This window comes from Cupressus sempervirens, chromosome 10 (genome assembly GCF_028749045.1).
Source record: "Cupressus sempervirens isolate cs-2001-9-10 chromosome 10, ASM2874904v1, whole genome shotgun sequence".
In the NCBI taxonomy this organism is placed as follows: Eukaryota; Viridiplantae; Streptophyta; class Pinopsida; order Cupressales; family Cupressaceae; genus Cupressus; species Cupressus sempervirens.
The window spans coordinates 784,717,396-784,743,502 of record NC_143127.1 but is presented as its reverse complement, the minus strand read 5'-3'; the positions used below and the strand labels follow the sequence as shown (position 1 = coordinate 784,743,502).

The window sequence follows — 26,107 nt, the reverse complement described above, 5'->3', positions numbered from 1 at the left end:
TGCCCTTATACCTCTGGATGCTCCTGCATCAGACACCCAGGGTAGATTGAAAAGTGACCCTGTCACTTTATGGATGGTAGAGGAAATCCCAAATGGGAAACCTCAGCTGCTGAAATCCAAGTTGAGTCTTCGATCGATCGTCCTTTCCATTTGACCAAATATTCTTCATACTGCCTGTTTCTGGTACTCCTACCCACACGATGATCTAGAATGTCTTCTACCTCCTCCTTCTTAGAAGCAAGAATTGGACATGGCTCTAAAACCAGCTCCTCATCAGTACCATCATCATGATACTCTGTCAAATCTGCAATGTTGAAAATGGGAGAAATGTGAATACCATCTGGCAGCTCAACCTCATATGCATTTCCTGAGTTATGTTTCTTCAAAATTTTGCAGGGACCAAATTTCTTCATTTTCAGCTTGTTGTAAGTACCAACTGGAAATCTTTCTTTTCGTAAGTGCACCATGACTAGATCCCCTACTTGGAATTCCTTATGTCTTCTCCTTGCATCAGCCCTAGCTTTATACTCTTGATTCATCTTGATAATGTGTGCTTGAACCTCCTCATGTAGACGCTTGATGTGTTCAGCAAATTCCTCAGCTTCAGCACTTGTTCTCTCCCCTTGTTCTATCTTCCTCAATTCTGGTGCAGTCCTTGGGCTATTCCCATATACAATTTGAAATGGTGATTTTCCAGTACTCCTATTTACAGAGTTATTATAAGAAAACTCTGCCTGTGGTAGAATCAAATCCCATCCCTTGGGCTTATCTCCAACTAAACATCTCAGCAAATTGCCCAGACTTCTATTTACCACTTCTGTTTGGCCATCAGTCTGTGGGTGATGCGTGGAACTGAATTTCAAGTCTGTTCTCAACTTCTTCCACAATGTCCTCCAGAAATACCCCACAAATTTAGTATCTCGGTCAGAAACTATACTCCTTGGAAGACCATGTAGTCTTACCACCTCTTTGAAAAACAAGTCTGCAATATGGACAACATCATGAGTTTTGTGGCATGGAATGAAATGTGCCATTTTGGAGAACCTATCAACCACCACGAATACTGAGTCATTTCCCTTTTGGGTCCTTGGCAATCCAAGAACAAAATCCATACTTATGTCCTCCCATGGCCTTGATGGAACAGGCAATGGCTGATATAGGCCAGTATTTTGACTAAACCCCTTGGCAACTTGACAAACCTGGCAACTCTGTACAAACTTCTTCACATCTTGTGTAATTTGAGGCCAAAAATAATGTTCTCTAAGAATGGCAATGGTCTTATCCCGACCAAAATGTCCTGCCATCCCTCCACTATGTTTCTCCTTAATCAGATTTTCCCTCATGGAACTCTTTGGAATGCACAATTGACTACCTTTGAACAACATGCCATCCTGAATCAAATAGTCTAACCACTTGGTTCTATCTACAGCCACAGGTTCTTTACAAGCTTTCCATGCTTCAGCAAAATCAGGATCCTCGGGGTACAAATTCTTGAGTTCTTCAAACCCAACTACTTCAACCTGCATTGTTGTAAGCAACAACTGTCTCCTACTTAATGCATCTGCAACCCTGTTAGATTTTCCACTTCTATGCTTTAACACAAATGTATAACTCTGCAAGAATTCTACCCACTTCATATGCCTCTGATTCAATTTACCTTGGCTATTTAGGTACTGTAATGCCTGATGATCAGTATACAAAACAAATTCCTTTGGCAATAAATAATGCCTCCATTTCTTTAAGGCCTGAACTATTGCATAGAACTCTTGATCATAAACATAATACTTCTTCTTTGCATCATTCAATTTTTCACTAAAATATGCAATAGGCTTACCTTCTTGGCTTAATACAGCCCCAATAGCGCTACCACTAGCATCACAATCCACCTGGAATACTTTTCTGAAATCTGGAAGTGCCAACACAGGCTGTTCAGTCACCTTCTTCTTCAGCAATTCAAAACTTCTCGCAGCTGCTGCAGTCCATTTGAACTCTTTTCTATCCCCTCTTATTGTATCAGTTAGAGGTGCACATATGCCACTGAAATTCTTAATAAACTTCCTGTAAAAACTAACCAGACCATGAAATGATCTTACCTCAGTAGCAGACCTTGGAGTAGGCCATTCCAAGATGGCTTTAACCTTCTCTGGATCCATTTTGAGTCCTTCAGGTGATATAACAAATCCCAAATAGACTAACTCCCTTTTTGCAAAGACACACTTCTTTAGATTAATTAACAGTTTCTCTTCCCTTAGCCTTTCAAGGACACTACGAATATGCAGTAAATGTTCTTCGAAAGTCTTGCTGAAAATTAAAATATCATCCAAATAGACAATAACAAATTTTCCCAAGAACTTTTTAAGTACCTCATTCATGAGCCGCATGAAGGTGCTTGGGGCGTTTGTCAATCCAAAGGGCATGACTAACCACTCATAAAGACCCTCCTTGGTCTTGAAGGCTGTTTTCCACTCATCTCCTTCTCGAATCCGTATCTGATGATAGCCACTCTTCAGATCTATCTTTGTGAAGTACTGAGCTCCACTCAAGCAGTCCATAAGATCATCCATCCTTGGCAAAGGAAATCGGTACTTGATGGTTATCCTATTTATAGCTCGGGAATCTGTACACATCCTCCACTCTCCATCCTTTTTTGGTGCGAGTACTGCAGGTACTGCACATGGACTCAGGCTTTCTCGAATCAAGCCCTTCCTCAATAGCTCCTGAACCTGTCTATTTAGCTCCTCTGTTTCAGTAGGAGTCATCCTGTGAGCAGCCTTGTTAGGCAAACTAGCTCCTGGAATCAGATCTATTTGATGATTGATTTGCCTTATTGGTGGCAATCCGTCTGGAACATTATCAGAGATAATATCTCCAAATTCCCCTAGTAAATCTGAAACTTCAAATGGTATTTCACTACTACCTTCTTTATCTTTCCTAGGAATCAAAGCATAGCACATACGCTGATGTTTCATGCCATCTAAAAACTTCCTTCCATCAACAAGACAAATCCTAGCACTGCTACATACCTTTTCACCTTCCTTTTTCATGGGCTTCAATTTGTGGCGAACTCCATCCTTTGTCAGAGAGTATGTGTTTGCATGTCCATCATGTATTGCATGTCTATCAAACTGCCATGGTCTACCCAACAATAGATGGCAAACATCCATCGAAATAACATCACAAAGAACTTCATCATGGTAACTCCCAATTTTGAATTTTACTAAACATTGTTCACTTACCAGGACCTTATGATCATCTTTTACCCAAGAAATCCGATAGGGCTGGGGATGTTTCTCCCTCTTGAGCTTCAGCTTAGAGACCATCTCTTCTGATACCAGGTTATCAGTGCTACGACCATCAATGATCACATCACAACATTTATCCTCACACTTGCATCTGGTACGGAACAAACTCCTCCGTTGCCCTAGTTCATTCTCACCACTTAGTAGGACTCTTTCATTTACCAAGGCCTCTCCTCTTTCTGCATCCTCTGAATGTGATGATTGTGCATCCTCATCCACATGAGCAACCCTAGCTTGGTCCTCAGCTCTCCTATCTGTCCTTCCTTGTCGTTGAGGGCATTCAAAGGCACGATGACCTTCTTCATTGCAATGGAAACAGGTACCACGGAAGCCTCCTCTTCCTTGCCCACGTCCTCTACCTCTTCCTCTTTGATTTCCAAAATCTTGATCACGGGAGCGGTTGAAACCCTCATTCCTCTGGTTCCTGCTAGTACCCTCATCTTCATTTTTCTTTTGAGTTTCATTGCGGCCTCCAGATGATCTACCGCTTCCCCTTCCTCCTTGACCTCGCCCTCTTTGTCTTCCTTCAAACCTTTTACTCAGCTTCTCTTCAACTCGTAGGGCAAACTGGTATGCTTCTTCAACGCTGGTCATTCTTACCAGACTTAGTTCTTCCTGGATGCTAGGTCGTAACCCACTGATATAACGAGCAACCTTCTCCTTATTTGCTTCTGCATGCCCCGCTCTAATCAGGAGTCGGTAAAACTCCTCTGTATATTCTTGGACTGATCTTCCTGCTTGCTTTAACCCATGCATCTTCTTAAACAGATCAAGCTCGTAGTCCACAGGAATGAACTGCTTCTTCAATTTGTCCACCATGCGATCCCATCTTGTGATCTTCTCCTTTCCTCTTCTAAGTCTTTCCAGTTGAACCTCTTGCCACCAGATTTTGGCATGGCCTTTTAGTTTGGCCTTTGCAAACTTAACCCTATCTGGGTCCCTTATATCCTCATATTCAAAGTATTCGTCCAGTTCATTGATCCAATCGATCAACTCATCTGGTTTCAAATTTCCCGAAAATATACCCACTTCAATTGTAGGTCTTTTCCCAAACCTAGAAATGGCCCTAAAAAGCCTTTCCTCTACAGGATTCAGAACTTCCCCGTCAACTTCCATTACTTCCTCTTCATTGTCATCCTCACTATTATCATCTGCGGCAATATTTGCTCCTCTACGAAGCTCCTCTTGCAATGCTTGTACCTGTCTCTGGAGGGCTCTAACCTCCTCAGGATCAACAGCTCTGGCCCTTCCACCACGCTCTCTTCGTGGAGGCATCTTCTAACTCGAACCCACAACCACACAGTCCTGGTGCAAACTGCCTCACAGTCGGCGCTCTGTCTACACACTCAGGAAAACCCGCTCTGATACCACTTGATGGGGACACAACCCAACAACCAGAATAGACACAATAGAAAGGTGAAATATATTAACTGAGAAAATAAGCTGGTACAAACAGTGCAGAGAAAATAAACTCAAAAAATGCCCTGCGGGCTTACAATAGCATAAATCTGGAGAATATTTCTCCTTTTAGCACCTCCTCTCAAGCTCCAATCCGAACTGCCTTTTACAATGCTAGAAAAATCCTTAAATAGACCCCGGAGGGTTAAGGGCTAGGAGTACATTCTAGAAAGTGCTAGTAGGCATCCACTGACAAAATAGAAGGTTCCGGAAGCTGCGTTAGAAGTCGGTGCAATTCTAGAAGAATCCAGAAACGGTAGCCGAACTTCCGGGAGGCATAACTTTTGAACCGTAACTCCGATTGACGAACCGTTTACATTTTCGGAAAGCTCTCGAAGCGCTCTATAGCCCTATGGACAAGCTTCGCTCGTCCCCCATTTTTCGACCCTTTTCGAGGTCATTTAATGCCCCAAACCTGACTTTGAAGCATTCTTAGGGGGTCTCCAAAACCCGAAAAACTGCAATAACTTTCAAACCGTGGGGCCTTTTGACCTGATTCTTTTTTTGGAATGCTCTAAATCTCGATTACATTCATTTGGCCAAGTCACACCTTCTAGGTCACCAAAATGATGGTCAAATTGCATGCTCCTATTTTTTCGGGATTTTTAAATGCACTGATAGTTGAACTATGAGAGTTGGAACCTTTATTTGAGCCAAATGGGTATCCAAAAATGCAAAGACATAAAATAGAAACTAAGTACATTTTTTTTTGGGTGACACAGGATTGCCCTTATACCTCTGGATGCTCCTGCATCAATGTATGATCCACCCTGATGACATTGTGTAATTCTTGTTGTGTCTCCATAAAGTAGACCTCTTATCAATTTTGAATTTTGGTGACCTCCTCCCACCCACTGAGCCTTGACTACTATGTATGATTCTTGCAATCTAGATTTTTTTTTAAAGAAAACCAATGCTTCAACACTCACATAAACTTTAAATTATTATATAAGTTTTGAAAAACTTAAAATAAATCAATAATTAATTAAAGAACAAAAGACAATGGTTGAAATGCATACCTTAATCACTTCTTGCAAGGTATTTGCAGCTCCATAATTGATCTCCTTTGAATCCAAGTACTTCATTCTATGTTCCTTGGGGACGCGTCCCCGCCCCCACCCCAAAAAAAAAGCTAGTGTTTTGGGGACGAGAGCGTCCTCCTCCCAAGGACTTGCATCCGTCCCCAATTGTTTTTACACAAAAAAATGTCACTTTTTTTGTCCTTGTCTCCCCCCTATCCCCAAAATCGACAAATTTTTTTGCCATCCTAGAAACCCGTCCTGCTGTGCCCTACCGTCCGCGTCCCGGAAACTCGGGGGAACATAGACTTCATTTCAAACTTGCACCAATGAGAGCAAATATGAGGTCAAACGTATTAGGATGTTGAATAAAAGGGTTGTTTTTTGGGTTTTGAGGGCAAAAAATTATTAAAATATTCATAATTTGCAACTTGGGCCCACTAAAAAGCTGGCCTTGTTTGTGGATCTGTGCTGGATTCTCAGGCTGTCACAGGATTCTTGCATGGATTTGTGAGTATCCAGACAGTGTTTGTTATTCTGCATGTGGATCCATTTGGATCCGCGGGCTGCGGATCTTGATGGTTCCACAGGCAAGATGACGAACCCTGCCGGGATCCTCACAGATCCACACGAGAATCCTGATCCGGGTCGAACTTGGGTCCGGATCCAACCTATTTCACGAATTTAGTAACTATGGTTATTTGGAGTATTCCATGGTTTCTACATTTCCTCACTTAGATCAGGATTTGATTTATGTTGATTAGAAGTAGTTGAGTAGATGAATGGAAGATATTGTTGTTGGTGAATTAATGGTGAAACTTATGTTCATACCTTTTGGTACTTGCTGATTGCAAGTAGTAGTGTAAGGTTGGTCTTATCTAAATGCAAGTACTTAACTTCAATTGGAGATGCTCGTTTAGATTGTGCCATCGTTGGGCATTTGAATAAGTGTCAACAATATTAAAGCCATTCATGCATCCTTAGAAGATTGCACCCTCCTTTGCATAGTTGATGTGGTGAAGCAAGGACTGGTTTAGTCTCACCTCACCACCAATGGTGCCTTGCATTGCTAGAATTAGACTAGATTCCAAAACCCATTTCTTTTTGCATTTTGTTTCATTAGAAGTAGTTGAAGAGTCATCAATCTCAAATCATTGACATTAGAAAATTGATGTCCATAAATGAGTAGTGTAAGTCCCCGCATGGTTACCAACAGATCACATTATAAAATTGTCCGACAAGAAGAGGAACCTTGGAGTTGCCTCTATGATCTTTTTCTGCAATCTTTAGCATACGCGGTGTCTTTGTTCAAGAGAGGATTTGATATTTGGTGTTTCACTTGGGATTACATGTGTTTCATCCTGCACGTTTGAGTGGTCACAAAACTCACATCAACAAGACATATATACAAGATAAAGTGAAGACAATCCTAATGTTCTTTGTCATGCCATTCAGATACGTTGAGTAGGCCGAGACATAAAAGTTAAACAGCTATCTTGATGTTTTCTTATTTACCTTTACATTAAATGTAATCTTGCTATTAAACACCTTTTGGTGGAAGGTGACTCTCAATTGCTCAATAAGAACCCTAATCATGTCAAACACACCTGTGGCCCATTGGAAAATTTGAATTTTTACAGTCACTCATAAAGAGGGAGGTTGGTGCATTACTAAATCATACATTCTCTAAAATGCTTGTTTGTTTCATATTTAAGAAATAGTCAATGTCTTAGTTGAATTGGACTTTGACTATTCCTATGGGGAAGATCAGTCTAAAATGCACAATATAGAATTGCACATGACTTTTAGAAAATGGTAGTGCATGACTGTTCATCCTATAAGTCTTTGCTTGTCTGCAAGCTGGATTTTCATTAGCCATGAATTTTCTGATTTAATCTTGGCTAACAACTAAAAATATGAACTTTAATAACAGTGTATTGTTCCAGTGATTTTATACAGCAGCAGATCAGTCAGCTAAAGGTTGAAGAGTATGTAGTTTTAAACTTCTTGCATTTGATCACAATTTACCTTCTCTTCTACAGGTTTCTTAACCTCTAATTGTACATGACAGTGTTTCGTACTCCTGTGGGGCATATGTTGAATGTCTCAATTTGTGTCTCTTTAAAAAAACATATTTCAAGAGATATATGTGCAAATAGAAGCACACGTGGTTCACGTCTAACAAATTCCTCAGACCCAGCTGTGATGGCGTGTAAAGATAATCCGTCCCCTGCCTTTGTACGTTCGTTGGGTTCCTACCTTTTCTCTCTCTTTGCCCCTGCCTTTGGATGTTCGTTGGGTCTTGCTACCTTTTTTTTCTCTGTTTCCTCCCCTGTTCGTTGGGTTTCTCCCTTTCCAGAACCCCATGTTTTCGTTCACAGGCTGATCTAGGGTCCACTGGTATATATTGATAGGCAATCAGTACCTCGTATTAATATGTTTGCCACAGGTTGGTGTTTATACTGCTTAAACTGTAAGTTATTTTTTGATTTTGATTTTTAATATTTGGAGAATACAATGACATCCATTTTTTTGTGCTTTTATCAGCTCCGCTTCACTGCTTTTTCACATCTTCAATTCTGTGCTTAAAACATTTTTCTGTAACATAATTACCTTTTTGATTTTTAATGTGAAATAGGAATTATTTTCTGTAAAATATAGATGGGTTCAAAATGAGCGGAAAGTAAAGAACACAAAGGAAAAATCAAACCAGCACAGACTGGGATATTTGTTAGGTGAAATTCTTTGTCAAACTCCTTTAGTCATTGACGTCTTCCAGAATGGCTAAGATGTACTCCAAGTTGAAATTTTCACGAATAAGCTGGTGTGGAATATATAGTATATAGTAATATACATTCAACTAGGGGCAAGGAACTCCACTTGCTGGTCGGCTTTTTCTCTCCTTCATATATAGAATTTATAAGTATGTTTTAATTGCTCTCATTTATCATGCTTAGTATTATTTTGTCTGGCGAGACCTTTTTGGTTTCATTAGTGCAGGGTTGTGGTTTTTCTCTTGAAAGTTTTAGTTATTGTGTTTGAGCATTCAGGCATGGTGATCTGTTTAAACTTCAATTCTATCTACTAAATGCTGGCAATGAGATCTGTTGTGGGACTCTATGGACCACATGTAGTTTGATTTTTTGATTTGACTTTCGTAGTCAGAATGAATTTTAGTTGGAGTATACCTTTCATTGAATGGAACAATGATTTTTGAAGAGTTTCGGATGAACATCTGATTGCAGGTTGACCAACCCTTATGTTTGGAATGCATGCGGATTATGTCTGAAAAACTTGATAAAGAACTTGAAGATATTAACACAGACATTAAAGCCTACGAAGCAAGTCTCGAGCGGCTGGAGGAAGGGTCACTTGATGGACTTAGTGAGAGTGATTTCTTACGAGAAAAAGCAAAGGTATGTAACAAAAGTTATCTTCCACAATTTCTTGTATGTATCCTTTTTATTGAGCATGAATTTTATTACACCGCTTCCAATAAAATGGGGTTTTTATTCACTTATATGAAGGTTGAAGATGAAGAAAAGAAACTAGAAGCAGCAATACAAGAAGTTGAGAAACAGAACATGGATGTCTCAAATCAGCTTCAAGATCTTGAAATAAAATCGAAACGATTTGAGGAACTGGAAGAGAGGTATTCTTTCTCTAGCTTTTTAGCCGTACTCAACGGATATGTTAAGTGAATTTATCTAAGAGCCAATGTAGGTTAGTGTTATTTTTGATTTTCTGTGCTAGATTCAGTCTAGAACAGTAATGTAAGCTCAAATGTGTTATAGAGCTTGGCTTTCTGCATCATCAACTTGAGAATATCAGACATCATAGTTGCCTCTCTTCTGCAGTAGCTATTTTATAAATTCTTACACTAGTTTGGTCATAAATGGTTTATGTTTACTACTATTTCTTTTCTGGTCACGGTTAAATGTATTGAAATAAGTGAAGGGTGAGGTGAGAGACCTCAACAAAATTACAATTAGAAGAGAGGTAACTTGAACATTAGCATTTGAAAAGAAAAGAGCAAAGAGTACCAAATGGGCAGTTCTTAGTGGATGGCCATCTTATTACTTTTGAAACAAAGCTAAAAAGTGTCCCTGAATAAAAAAAAAATGATAGCTACAAGTTTCCTAGAATAATTATGTTTGTTTCCTTATCTGTTCGAAGGCAACTATTTCCATCCTTCTTCCCATAATCCTTCAAAGCACTAAAAGTTGTCCCTCAATAAAAAATGATGCATGCAAGTTTCGTAGGATAATTATGTTTGTTTCCTAATCTGTTGGAATGCTACGATTTCCATCCTTCTCCCAATTATTCTACCTATATCACACTTCAAAGCATCCCAAGTACAATGCATTCTGTCATTAGCAGTGTCACTTGATAAATCTATGGGTTCGCGGACTCCCTCCTACATCTGACCCTCTCTGTTGGATGTTCTTTCCTTAGTGATCAGCTTGGTCTCTCGGACATCATACTGGATAAATGCTGGTTTGGCAATGGTGATGTCTTGTTTATCCGGTTTCTCACACTTACAGATAGGCTCCGTGCTCTTAGAGCTAAGAGGAAGTTTTTCTCTCTCCCTTCTAAGATTTTTCTAGATGAAGATCTCACGAAGGCTCAGGTTGTAGAGCTGAAACATGCTTGGGGTATTGTGGTAGAGGCTAGATGCACTGGTAAAAGGGTAGTTATTAGAAATTTCAAAGCAGTTATTCGGGATTCCCCTCCAGTGGATGGGAAGCGAGACAGGCCCCCAAGACTAAATGATGGTCTCGCTAGCAGTTGGACAAGAGGGAGCCCCCACTTGCTCCCTTGTTGTTAACTGTTGGAATGGTAATGGCTCTTTATGGTCATTACTTGGTCTTTTGCACGATGCTGTGGGGTCCGTTGATATACTTGTCATCACTGAGACCCATGAGAGTCTTGTGCGCCCTCTTCTAGGGTTTACAGGTTAACAGTGGTTATTTGTTTGTAGAGAGGAGGTTCGTGCTTCCGGTGGGGTCCATGGGTTTGGTGGCGTGTCCTGTTTGATTAGAGGTGATACTTTCAGTCATACTTCTATTGTCCACGTTGATACATTTGTCAGATTTTTGTGGGTCAGCATTTATCGTAAGAGTCATCGACAGAGAGATTTCTTTATTGCTGTTTGTTATTTCCCGCTAGCTTCCTCCCATTATGCTATCCATGGTACCAAAGACAGAGACCCTTTTGTTGACCTTAGCGAGAGTGTCTCTCAGTTCGCTGCTTTAGGAGACATCATTATTATTGGTGATTTCAATGCGAGGATCAAAGAACTCCAGACTCTGCTTTATGATCGAAGCTTTGATTCCATCTGCTCCACTGAGATTTATTCGACTACTTTGGGACTTCAGCGTATTTCTGATGATGCTCTTGGAGCAATTTCTTGTTATGGTTGTCATCTTTTGGAGCTTTGTGAGTCCTTTGGACTTGTGATCTTGAACAGTCTTTCCTGCTTTCCTGGATCTGAGCTCTTCACTTGCTGGCCTCGTTGTGGGGGTGCTAGTGTTGTTGACTATGCCCTCACCTCTCCCTCCTTCATCCCCTTCATCCACAACTTCACCATCTTATGCCTTCCTTTTGTGGACCATGCTCTCCTTAGCATTCATACTCACATTTCTCCTCATTTATCACCTCCTCTTTAGTCGCCTCATCTCCCCATTCGCTTCTGCTTCCTCATCTCCCCATTCGCTTCTGCTTCCTCGACGGTGACAATGAGCTCTTTTCCTCTCATCTTTCAAGACTCCTCAATCCTGCGTGTTTTCCTAACTTTTGTGAGACCTCCATGTTTGACTTGCTTGCGACGACCATTTGGAAGTCTGCCATCCTTTCCATACCTCACCGTCCTTCACTTTCCCTTCGTAGCAAACGCCATAATACATGCCTAATGAACCAATGGTTAGATGTTGACTGCAAAGCTTTTCATCGCTTAGTGCATTCCTCTTTTGAGGCTCACTCCCCTGACTTTTCTCACCTTCGGTTATCTTACCTTCGTTTTCTTCGCTATAAGAAACAATCCTTTACTGCTTTGCAGTGCAAATCCATTTGCACCACGTTGATCTGCAACCCCTAGCTTTCTTGGCGCACCCAATTTCCCTGTTGTTCCCCTCCGTCCTCCATCCTCGACTTTCACTCCCTAATCTCTCACACCATGACTCTATGACATTCCATGGCAGCCTTCTATGCATCCCATCACGCCTCCTTTCTATCACTTGTTCACCCTCGTTTACATTTACAAGGCCGTTAGATCCATGAGATGCAACAGAGCGGTAGATAAGGAGGGTTTCACGCTGAACTCTTCATATTTGGTGCCTTGGTTTGTAAAGTTTCTGCAAAACTCTGATGAAGTGTTCAGTAATATTCTGCAACTAGTTCTTATCTAATATCTTTATTTAATGGTGATAGTCTTGTTCTGTCCCTTAATGAGTAAGAAATCTTTCTTGGTTGATACCTATTCTACAAGTAATATATAAATTATTCTGATATAAATTGCTGAGGAAATGGTTGCTAAAGAAGCATACTTGAATGCATTTGTATGCCCTTTATCCACAAAACATTCGTCTATAAATACGGCGACTAAGGAACATGACCCAAAAAGGGACATGTCCTTTCCTAGATCGACTAGCACTGTTTCCCATAAATTGGCGCCTATTAAGGTTTGGACAAGTTAACACTTAATTAATAAATCCTAGTTAGTGTTTAGACAAACAAGGATTAACCTAAGGTAGATGCCGGTTATCTAGGGACAATATAACATATTTATGTCTTCAAAATCATCATTTTCTATAATCAGATTTCTACAATCTATTTTATTAGAACAGTAAGATTATGAAGTTACAGAATTAACACTTCCTCTTAACTTGATAATCGTACTGAGAGATAACATATCTAGCATCATCAAATAATATGATTAAGTATAGAATGATACTCTATATCTATCTGAATCCTCAAGCATGAGGTATTATAGAAAATATGATACTTATGTCATATCACTATACCTGTGATGTGAATTATCACTTACACTAGTGATAATGATATTGCATGAAAGCAATATACAGGATAAAATCCGAAGAATAATCAAGTTCTTCATTTACTGAAGTTGTGATTCATAGATACTAGCTCTTCTATATCACAATAAGATCCTGAGCTAAGATCTACCAGAACATAGGATAAACCTAGAAGAATAAGATTCTTCCTTTATCCAAATTGTGACTCATAGACATAATAATGACTACATCACAATACGATCTTAAACTCATCTAGATCTTACAATAGAACTCTACTGTTTGGCACATCATCTAAGAGATCATCACCTCTTATAATGTCTTTAATACAAGTTTCATTATCTTAGAGATCATCTCCTCTTAAATAATGAAGACAAATGGTGGAGCCCATAACAGTCAATAGCCTGACAATAAAATTATTTTATTAATAATTTGAAGAATACAAATGAATTACATTTCAACCATACCAAGTCTTCTCCTGAAATGGTCTACCTTTACTCTAGATAGAGGTTTGGTGAGATTGTTTGCTGTTTGATCTGCAGTGCAAATGTATTCTAATTTTACAGAATTCTTGTCTACCATATCTTTTACATAATGGTAAGGAATTTCAATATGCTTGGATCTTTAATGAAAAACTGGATTCACTGAAAGCTTGATGGAACTTTGATTATCACAACGAATAATCATAGGATTCATGGCTTGCCCAAATAATCCCACAATTAACTTAGCTAGATTGCTTCTCGAGAGGACATTGCTGCTGCAATGTATTCTGCTTCTGTGGAGCTCTGAGCTATTGAAGACTGCTTTCTGCATATCTAAGATATCATTGCTGATCCTAAACTGAAACAGCATCCTGAAGTACTTTTCCTATCTTTAACACTTCCACCCCAATCTGAATCAATGAATCTATGTAAGTCTAAGGGAACTTTCTCGTATTTGAGTCCAAAATTTAGAGTGCCTTGTAAGTATCTCATAATATGCTTAACTGCAACTAGGTGAATCTCCTTGGGCTCACACGTAAACTGGCTTAAGGCATTAACAGTATAGAAAATATCTGGTCTTGTATTTACCAAATACATAAGGGACCCAATCATCTGTCTGTAGAGAGTAGAATTTATGAAAGGTGATTCCGCTGCTGCTTCCTTAAGTTTATGTAGTTTGGTCTCCATTGGAGAAGACATAGGTTTGCAATTCCACATTCCAAATTTCTTCAAAATGTCTGATGTATACTTCCTTTGATTAAGTATGATATTGTCAGAATTCTGCTACACTTCTAGTCCAAGGAAGTAATGGAGTCCCAAATCTTTCATCTCGAATTCTCTAGTTAGATCTTTCTTGCACTGATCTATGAGATGATCATCACCTGCTATTAGTAAATCATCAACATACAGTATCAAAATTACCATATCATTTTTATCTCTTTTATAATATAAATTGGGATCGACTTCATTCTTGGAGAATCCTAAGCTGGTGAGATACCTATCAATTTTTTCATACTAGGTCCTGGGAGCATGTTTAAGCCCATAGAGAGCTTTCTTGAGCCTGCAAACAAAAGTGTTAGCATCATGAGTTTCAAATTCTTCAAGTTGTTCCAGATATACTTCTTCTGAAATCTTTCCATTTAGGAATGCTGTTTTTACATCTATCTAATGTACCTTCCATCCCTTTGATGCGGCAATTGCTAGGATTGCTCTTACGGATGTATATTTGGCAACAGGGCCAAAGGTTTCTTCATAATCAATCCCTTCTTTCTGAGAAAATCCTCTGGCTACAAATCTGGCTTTATACTTCTCAATACTACCATTAGTAGCATGCTTTATTTTAAATATCCACTTGGAAGAAACAACAGACTTTCCTTTAGGTCTTAGAACAATTTCCCAAACATCATTTTTCATTATAGATTGGTATTCTTCTGTCATAGCTTCTTTCCAAGCTGTATGTTTAATAGCATCAGAAGGATTGGTAGGTTTTGTTTTGGATAAATCACTCATGTTTGCTATATAACTAGAGAATCTTTTAGGCCTTTTGCTTTCTCTAACTATCCTGGAAGGTGCAACAATATCTTGAGCTGCTTCAACTGTTTTAATGGCCCAAAGTGGTCTTTTCTTTGCATTTTCTTCAAAGTTCATATTTTGAATTTCATCTTCGATTTCTTCTAAGTTCCCCCTTTGGGACCCAGATTCACTATTTCTTTCAGAACTAGATGAAGGAGAAAGTTCATCAGAACTTATGGCTCTTTTGAATGCAAGATCTTCTTCAAAGATTACATCCCTACTAAGTTCAATACTTTTTTGTCCAGGTATGAAAATCCTATATGCTTTAGATGTTTCACTGTACCCTACAAAAATACCTTTCCTCCTAGAGGGTTCTTTGTTCTCTTTTCTTTTGGAACATGGATATATACAGGGCACCCAAAAATTCTAAGATGACTTATATTGGGTTCTACTTTAGTAAATACTTCTTCAGGAGTTTTATCTTTAAGATAGGAGTGAGGGCTTCTATTTTGAATATATACAACAATACTAGAGGCTTTTGGCCAAAGATAATATTCTAGATTTTGATAAAAAATCATAGCTCTAGCAGCTTCTATAATTGTCCTATTCTTTCTTTCTGCTACCTCGTTTTGTTCTGGATTATAAGGAAAAGTGTACTCCCTCTTAATCCCTGATTCTTTACAAACCTTTTAAATAAGTCTGAGGTATATTCTCCTCCGTTATCAGTTCTAAGGGTTTTAACTTTATACCCTGAAAAGTTTTCAATTAATGTTTTGAATTCTTTAAATCTTTGTAGGATTTCTTCTGATTCCTTGCATTTAAAAAGATAAATCCATGTTTTCCTAGAGAAGTCATCAATGAACAAGATATAATACTAGAATCCTCCAAGAGAAGGAACAAACACAGGTCCACATAAATTTGAATGAATTAATTCTAGTACATTATTCGTTTTCCTAGTACTATCATTAAAGGGACTTCTGGTGTTTTTACCCAGAGCACACCCCTTGCAAATACTTGGGTGATCTTTATTTAGTTTAGGTAATCCAGTAACCATTTTTTCCATAGTTGATAAAGTTTCAAAATTTAGATGCCCTAATCTTTTGTACCATATTTCATTTATATCTACAGCTTCATGAACTAGGGCTTTAATAGAGCAACTAGATTTAGCATTCAATTCATACAAATATCTTTTTCTTTGACCAATTAACTTTGCTTTCTTGATTGAGGAGTTCTTTGCCCAAATTAATACTTTGCCATCCACAAATGCAACATTGTGCCCATCATCTTCAAGTGCTATAATTGAGATTAGGTTCCTTCTAATTCTTGGTACATAGAGCACACCTTTAAGAAGAGTATTTCCTGATTTTTGTTTCAAAGTACAATTTCCAATTCCTTCAATGGAGTGTGCTGAATTATCACTGATGGTAACTTCACCGTTAACCTTCTCTGATAAAGAATCTAGCGTTTCTTTGTATCCCGTTATATGTCTAGAAGACCCACTATCAATTATCCATGCTTTATTTGAAATTTCATTTGATAGTGAGGATTACAAAACATGGTTCTTAGGATCATAAGTATCTTCTTCTCTAGTAACATTTGTACAGTTAGCTTGTTGTTTAGAATTCTTAGGACAATTAAATTTATAGTGTCCAAATTTTTCACATCTGAAGTTTTTTATTTTGGATAAGTCTTTCTTGGGTTTTACATTCTTTTGATTTCCCTTTTTCTTCTTGAAATGCTTCTTCTTACCCTTATAGGAGTTTGTATTAAGAACATGAAGTTGTTCATCTTCTGTTTTCGGTTTCCCTCCTTTCTTTAGTTTTCTAGATTCCTCTTGAAGACAGTCGTTCTTTAGTCTGTTACAGTTTGGAAGATTATCTCTGTCTGGCACTTATTCCTTGTGCAAATGTCTCCCATGAATCTGGCAATCCATCCATAGCCAATAAGTGTTAATTCTGTGTCACTAATAGTGGTTCCTATACTTGATAGTTCATCTCTAACGCCGACAACTCTTAGGAAGTAAGAATTTATCGATTCTCCTTTCTTTATCTGAATATGATTAAGTTGCCTTTTCAGTGCGAGAACCCTGGTTGCATTGTTTGCCTCATATGCATTTCATAATGCATTCATCATATCAAAAGCAGTTTGATGTTTTGTAAGCATAGGTACAATATCATTTCTTACTTCATCTAAAATAGTTTGAATAGCTTTTCTATTTCCTCTGCTCTAGCTAGATTTGTGCAGTTCAACTAGAGGTTGTTTGGATGCTCTATCAACAAATTGTTTTACATCATTCTCTTCAAGAATCATCATGATTTTGAATTTCCAGGCATCAAAGTTTTCTTTCCCATCAAACCTATCCTCGGGTCTAATTGTGTATGCCATTGAAGATATGAGATAGTTGCTAGATATATATGAAGTCTGATGACTGAATTTTGCAGAGCCCTAGGTTTGATAACTTGCTTTGATACCATGTAAAGTTTCTGCAAAACTCTGATGAAATGTTCAGTAATATTCTGCAACTAGTTCTTATCTAATATCTTTCTTTAATGGTGATAGTCTTGTTCTGTCCCTTAAATGAGTAACAAATCTTTCTTGGTTGATACCTGTTCTGCAAGTAGTATATAATTTATATAGATATAAATTGCTGAGGAAATGATTGCTAAAGAAGCATACTTGAATGTATTTGAATGTCCTTTATCCACAAAACATTCATCTATAATACGGTGACTAAGGAACATGACCCAAAAAGGGACATGTCCTTTCCTAGATCAGCTAGGACTGTTTCCCATAAATCGGCACCTATTAAGGTTTGGACAAGTTAACACTTAATCAACTAATCCTAGTTAGTGTTTAGACAAACAAGGATTAACCTAAGGTAGACGCCGGTTATCTAGGGACAATATAACATATTTATATGTCTTCAAAGTTATCATTTTCCATAGTCAAATCTGTATGATCTATTTTATCAGAACAATAAGATTATGAAGTTATGGAATTAACACGTTTCTGGGTCCCTATCTATACTCTTCAATAGAGTGGGTTTGCATTGGGTTCCCGATTTCTTGGTTCAAGCATTTGATTTACCCTATTCACAACATTGGTCTTGTCTTTGATCTTGGGAATTACAGAACCAATATGATTGGGCACACGTTTGCCAAACTTTACGCTACAACCCTCAATGCTATGTTATTTAGAGAGTTTAATAGGAAAGGTTATAGAGCCAGAGGGCAGGCAGGTTTCCGAGCTGACTATCAGTCCATGGATCACATTTTCACTTTATGGGCTATTATTGAGGAGGCTAGACATAGATCGACGAAAGTTTACTGTTGCTTTGTTGATTTTTGCAAGGCTTTTGATTTTGTTCGTAGGATGACTATTTCAGAGGCTTCGGGTGATTGGAATTTTAGAGATGTTGATTACTACTATTATGAGATTATACAAAACTCTGGTGGGTAGATTTAGGACTCCTGAGGGATTCTCAGTTCCGATCCATAGCACCGTTGGGGTCAAACAAGGTTGTCCTCTCTCCCCTGCTTTGTTCGGTTTGTATTTTGATGAACTCAACGATTTCTTTTTGATGTCCTCGCTCCCAAGTGACGGTTGTTACACCAGGTTTTTATCTCCATTCTTCTTCTCACGAATGATGTGGTTCTTCTTGCTTCTCTAGAGAGTTTATAGAGGCTTCTTGATGGTTTCGCTTCCTTTTGTGATCAGGGACAGCTTGTGGTTAATTTAGGTAAGACTTGGGTGATGATCTTTAATTTCTTAAAGACTTCTCATCGTCACTTCTTTTTTCAGGGACAGGAGATTGAGATCATTTCTTCTTATATGTATCTGGGGGTGAAGTTTTCTAGACCCCTGTTAATTATGAGACCAACGATTCAATCCAGAGTTAGTAAGGGTATGGGTTCTCTTGCTATGCTTGAGAAATAGTATTTCAGACACCACTTTCAAGATACCTCATCCAAGTTATCCCTCTTGGGCTCCCTTGTTTAGCTGATGGTTCTTTATGGCTCTGTGGTTTGGGAACCTTCTCTCCTTGGTTCTGATTGGGCCTCGATCGAACAGGTTCAGACTTTACTCTAAGGGCGCATCGTTGGGTGTCACAGGTTCACTCCTCATAGTATCATTCTTGCTGAGTTCGATTCTCTTCTCTTCAGTCTTGCGGCCATATTTGATTTGATTTGGTTCCTTCATCTTCTGTGTGGTTTTGCGGATTCGGTTGGTGAAAGTGATAGATATGCCTACTTGGCGTATTGTTCTTCTGTTGCTACTGTGAGTTCTGATATGTGCTCTTGAGCTCGTTGGTGGTATGCACAAGCATCTTCTCTGGTAAGCTCGACTGGGATTGATATTGATCGTCTCCCTCCTTGCTAGTTCTTGCTGAATGCCCCTGCTCATCTCCTCCCCTCACGACAAGAGTTAAATGAGCATGTCAGACTAGATATATACATACAGTACATTATCACTACTTGGACTAGTCCTCCTAGTGGCTTATGTCTGAGGATGGCCTATGTGGAGCACTTTTCTGGAGATTTGTGATGGGATTATTGTTTGCCTTAGTTACCTATCTCAACGGTGATCTCATGCCCTCCATATCTCCTTGGGGTCTTTTAGAGTTGGTTCTCACTATCTTCAAGCTCAGATCGACCATCATATTGACAACAGAGAGAAGATCTGTAAGATGTGTACTTTAGCTGAGGTCGAGACGAAGACTTACTTTATTTTTTGTTGCCCTATCTTTTATGAGATAAGAGGGAGATTTTACAGTTTGTGTCGGGATTGTTTTCCTCTTTCAACTTTCTTTAGTTATTGTGACCAATGGTGTCTCGCACTCTATCTTTAGGAGGCCACCCTACTCCATGATAGTACTTTGTAGTCACTACTTCCACACCAACATACCTCTGTTCAGCCCATTACTGCCTTTTTCACATCTGTATCTCCTTTGTGTGGTGTGAAAAGGCCATCTAGTTCGACTAGTTCTTTTGGTCATTCTTTGTCTGTCAAACCCCGTAGCAGCTTCTTACATCAGTGACACTCCTATACGAGATCACAGAGACAGATTTTAGCTCCTATCCATTCGCAATCGTATCGTTCTCTGACTAATTTCTTTTTGCCAAGAAAGGACTCCTAGTCTTTGTCTTGACCTCTCTCTGCCTCTCTCTCTCCTCTTCTTCTTGGTTATTGTTGTATGCTTTTCTTGGACACCGTTTGGTGCTCCTGCTGTCGCCAGTTGTCTTGTTGTAATCTCTTAGTCCTGTAGACCTTTTGGTGGTCTTTCGTTGGACATTTATATTATTATCTTCTCTTATCCTCCTCTAGAGAAAGTTCAATTCTGTTCTCACCAAGTGCTTTAGAAACACACACTAAAACCTCTTGACCTCCTTAGATAAGATAATGATATTAATGTCCAACAAGAGATCAACAAGGGTCCAAGAGATTGGAAAATTACAATAGGGAAGAAAAACAACATTGCAAGAGCACCAAACGGTGTTCGAGAAAGAGCGAACAAGAAAGAAAAGAAATGGAACAACAATAGAGGAGAGAAGTACTAAATATCCTTTCTTGGTAAAAAGAAATCCAGCACCGAAGGATAAGACCCAGGGCGACCAGCGGTCTGGGCCCGTCTTTGAGTAACACTGGAGATAGGGTGACACTTTTAGGAGAAAGGAGTGGGGGAATTACGTGAGGTCACTAACATCAACTCAAGGAGAGTTGAAGTTTGTGTGGCCAAACCATTAGGAAATAGATGCTTGCAAGGCTCGCCAATAATACAACTCAAAAAAACTCCATTGACACAAGAGATTTGAAATATGCCAGTCTTTATATTCTGTGTGCTTATCCACTAAAGATATTTTCTATTTAGGTGCCCAAATTGTATGTGCAAAGATTGCTTGCAAATTCTGTATGAGCAATAATGTGCTTGTAGCTATGACCTTCCTAGGATCCTACAACACATTAATAGTTACGATAGTAGGAGATATCTCAATATGCCTTCCATCTCCATGATTGCAAATTTGATAGAAAGGAAAATAAATTTTGTGAAATATTAGGAACAATGGCATCATCAAATCTCCCGTCGTGCATTTGAGTTGAGCTTGTCTCGAAATTTGGAATCTAAGAAGAGTTCCCAATAACAATATGTGAAGTATGTCATCAGACAAACCATCAAGAACATCCACAGAATGAGTCATGTGACGAGGAGCATAAGACTTATGCATGACAAGATTGTGATTCCTCATAGCTTCCTCCAATGTTGGAAGCCTTGCAAAAAATGTGGGACATTATGCCTTCATTTCTGACAGAAGGAACAATTGTTTTTCTTAGACTTTGAAGATGACTCACTAATAGAAGGCGAATTTGTCTTTGGCTTCTTATTCTTCTTATTCATAGGAAGAGCATCCATCTGAATCAACTTGGCTTGCTCTCAAGTCAATCAATCACAAAACTCTTCAAAAGAAAGCATCTTATGGTCTTCTTCTATAACATCCATAGTAAAATAGAAGGTTGAGGCAAACACTTCAAAAGGATATCTAAGCTTTAGACGGGATCGGGAAGATGCTTTCTTTAACTTCAATTCCAACAAAATCAACTTGAACTGTGCAAAGAAATCCTGAATGGTGGGGAATGCATTTAGAGAGAGAGAAGTGAGATCAGCTTCAAGCTGCAAGATTGTGAACAGATTGCTCTTACTATGCAACTTTGCAAACTTATGTCACACCTCTTTAGGTGTTGTGCTCTCAATTATATGAAACAACAAATTATTTGACACATGAAGATCCGTGAGTTCTTTTGCCTCATCCTTTTTGTTTCTATGAACAAATTGCTCAAATGCCTTATTGAATTTGGGTTAGGTGGCATCCAGCATTTGCCAAACACCTCAAGATTGCAACAATTGTGACATTTGAGCTTCCATGTCTGATAGTTGTGTGGAGTGAGCAATTCAATCCTAGTGTCTAACATGATGTTCAAAGACACACAAAGGACTAATATGCAAGATACACCCTCTCTTAATAGGTACAAACTGATTTTGGAGTTCCTGAACATCAAATTTAACAAAAATGACTTGCAAATTCAAGCAAGAAAACAGTCATAAAATGGAAAAATTGTCAGAAAATACCTAATCCATAGTGAAGTTTGTCAAAGCAGCATTTCAATAATATCTCGTTTGCTGAAAATGTACTCAGTTTGCAAGAGATACTGAAGTTTGCGTTATGGTAAATTGATGTTGTTGTTGTTGTGTTAAACAAAGGAGATGAAAGCTCGTTATAAAGATCTACAAGACAATGTTTCTAAAAGAAACAATCATGAACTAAAGACAAAAATAGAAACTACTCGATAAACTAAAAACTAACTACGATGGCCATTAAAGAAACTATACAATATTTTGTTAGTTTGAGAAAAGTGCTTATCTTAGGCACTTTTGGTATCAATGTAGGCTCCTAGTTTCTCCATGAGACTACAAAGGGTAAGTCTCTACAGATGCATTTCATGGGCTAGAGGCTTTTTATGAGTGACTTGACTGCTCATACTGCAAGTACTAGCACTGAGATATAAAATACATAGAAAATTTCTTACATGACAAATATAAAACTGAAGTCCGTTAATGCTGCAGCATATGAATCGTTAGGGGACCCATGTGCGAGCACTCCACACCTACAAAAAACTGTAACCTTTCGAAAATGACAAATATTTGTCAAGGAACTTTAGATATTAAAAGTTCCGCTGCAAGCAATGGCCAATCACATTGTGAATGTTGTCAAGCATGCACTGACATTCCATTCGACCTTTCCAAAGTGAGTAATTAGTGCCATCAAATCTCAAACTGTTCTTGTAAGTTGCGATCCTGGATCACATTGAGCGGTTAAGTTTCCTTTGTAGGAATGAGGCTCTGATACCTATTAATGGGAACAATGGCAGCATGCAACTAAGACGGGGGTTGGGGAGTGGTGAATTAGTTGTCCAAAACTTGTAAAACTTCAACCTCAATGGGGACCCACTTGCGAGCACTCCACACATATAAAGACCAGTAACCTTTAGAAAATGACAAATATTTGTCAAGGAACTTTAGATATTAAAAGTTACGCTTCAAGCAATGGCCAATCAAATTGTGAATGTTGTCAAGCATGTGCTGACATTCCATGCGACCTTTCCAAAGAGAGTAATTAGTGCCATAAAATCTCAAGTTGTTCTTGTAAGTTGTGATCCTGGAACACATCGAGCGGTTAAGTTTCCCTTGTAGGAACTAGGCTTTGATACCTATTAATTGGAATATGGCAGCATGCAACTAAGATGGGGGTGGTGAGTGGTGAATGAGTTGTCCAAAACTTGTAAAACTTTAACTTCAATCTTAGATTTGACAAAGGAACTTGCAAACAAAGACCCACAACACATCAAGAACACAACACCAATATTGTTTTGACTGGAAACCCTGTTAGGGGAAAAATCACGGTGGGGATGAACCCACAAGATATACTTTATCCTTTTAGGAGTATTACGATGGGAGTTCACATTCATTCAAGCACACTGTCTAGAGCTGACTGCTCAAATACAGAAAGGTTATCGCCCAGGAAGGCTCACTGCCTTTATAACAATTGGGTTACATCCACAAATCATGAACTATAGCATAGCATCTTCAACATGCCTGGATTGGTTCCGTTGAACTACAATTACAACTTTCTCTTCCACACCAGATCTCTACCTTCAAATGATATAAACATTCAATGCATTCACATCTCACTAATTCATACCTCTTGCACTACATGATCTACACGAGAACATTACATCAATTTATAAACACAACACATCAAGAACACATAAAACCAATATTGTTTTGACTGGAAACCCAATTAGGGGAAAAATCACGGTGGGGATGAACCCACAAGATGTATTTTATCCTTTTAGGAGTATCACGATGGGAGTTCACATTCATTCAAGTACACTGCCTAGAGCTGACTTTTCAAATACAAATAAGTTATTGCCTAGGGAGGTTCACTGCCTTTATAACAATTGGATTACATCCACAAATCATGAACTATAGCATAGCATCTTCAACATGCCTGGATTGGTTCCATTGAACTACAATTACAACTTTCTCTTCCACACCAGATCTCTACCTTCAAATGATATAAACATTCAATACGTTCACATCTCTCTAATTCATACCTCTTGCACTATATGATCTACACGAGAATATTACATTAATTTATAAAAATCATCGACCTTGGAAAAATCAACAATGTTGGCTTTACTCTCACCACCACCTGATTACAAAATACAACCATACTATGCTATTGATTGCGCACTAAGGACGACATTGCTTAGACCAAAAGCACACCTTGAACATGAAACACCTCCAAGAATTATGCCTCGAAGATATACTTATCCTTTTGGGAGTATTACGATGGGAGTTCACATTCATTCAAGCACACTGCTTAGAGCTGACTGCTCAAATACAAAAAGGTTATTGCCTAGGAAGGTCCACTGCCTTTATAACAATTGGATTACATCCACAAATCATGAACTATAGCATAGCATCTTCAACATACCTGGATTGGTTCCATGAACTACAATTACAACTTTCTCTTCCACACCAGATCTCTACCTTCAAATGATATAAACATTCATTGTGTTCACATCTCTCTAATTCATACCTCTTGCACTACATGTTCTACACGAGAATATTACATTAATTTATAAACACATAACACATCAAGAACACATAACACCAATATTGTTTTGACTGGAAACCCTGTTTGGGGAAAAAATACGGTGGGGATGAACCCACAAGATATACTTTATCCTTTTAGGAGTAGTACGATTGGAGTTCACATTCATTCAAGCACACTGCCTAGAGCTGACTGCTCAAATACAAAAATGTTATTGCCCAGGTAGGCTCACTGCCTTTACAATGGATTACATCCACAAATCATGAACTATAGCATAGCATCTTCTACATGCCTAGATTGGTTCCATTGAACTACAATTACAACTTTCTCTTCCGCACCAGATCTCTACCTTCAAATGATATAAACATTCAATGCATTCACATCTCTCTAATTCATACCTCTTGCACTACATGATTTACGCTAGAATATTACATTAATTTATAAAAATCATCAACCTTGGAAAAATCAACAAGGTCGGCTTTACTCTCACCACCTGATTACAAAAATACAACCATACTATGGTATTTTTGCGCACTAAGGACGACATTGCTTAGACCAAAATCACACCTCGAACATGAAACACCTCCAAGAATTATGCCTCGATCATCCACAACACATTGCAGTCATCATGTCGACCAAAACATGAAGAGCACCAACCCATCAATTGAAATCATTTATTGCCAGCACCCTAATCAATGCAAACCATCAACACAATCTAGAAACATCCACAAGTATCATGTTTCACCACACGAACATCCATATCAACTTAAATCATTGGAATCACTAGTATCATTATACCCAACCTCAAGAACACTACCAACAACAATTATCAACCAAGAAAAATTACTTGCGGACCTCAGAATCAGGAACCAATTGAGTCGAGGACACACATCAATGCCTGAAACATGCTAACCTGATCCAAATATTAAAATATTGCAATGGAGAGCACAATGGATCAAAATAAGGTCATATTATCACCACTGAATAATTGAAAAAGTATTCTCAACAGAGAAACCAATAACTCACTTAAATCTTTATGTGGACCTTTAAAAGTTGAACTGAATCAACTACAAACATCCCTCTATCAAACAGACACATCCACAGTTTCTAATAATCAATATTCTGACTATACCAGACCAATGAGTTCACTGAACTTCATTAGAACACTATCACAAACAAAGAAATATGCTGACATTGACAAGACCTATCTCAAATTGTGGTAGTACATCTTATAAGCACATATTTGCACATTATTCCAGCAAAATGATGAAGGGTTGTGAGTCTTTTGAAGGGTGGTAATTGTGAAACATTGTGACTGTCGCAAAGGGGTGGACATTGATGAAGAGGTGTGATACTCCCTCACATTGGTAGATGTAAATGGGAGAAGATAATATTCAACAGGTTGATACAAGAAGAGGATTGAATAGATAAAATAGATCAATCAAGCAAAAGGGCACATCCCTTATGTGAAGCATTGTTTAGTTTGGGAAGGCTAGGAAAGGACATTTCTTATCCCAAAGGATCACAATTTTAAAGAAAGACTTAAACCTCTAGCTTGATGGAAGAATATAAGTGATATACCAATCATTTAATGGGAACAATAATCAATAGAGACAAATATATACTAGACAACAATCT

At 38.5% G+C, this 26,107-nt stretch overlaps 1 protein-coding gene across 1 annotated transcript in view; it reads left to right on the top strand.

Moving 5' to 3' along the window:
- ATG6 (AUTOPHAGY 6) overlaps positions 1-26,107 on the top strand; it is a 186,564-nt gene that overhangs the window by 59,380 nt on the left and 101,077 nt on the right. Inside the window, exons 3-4 of the mRNA XM_089807349.1 lie at positions 9,022-9,192; positions 9,304-9,428. Coding sequence (XP_089663475.1) covers positions 9,022-9,192; positions 9,304-9,428 — 296 coding nt within the window. The remainder of the gene's footprint in view (positions 1-9,021; positions 9,193-9,303; positions 9,429-26,107) is intronic.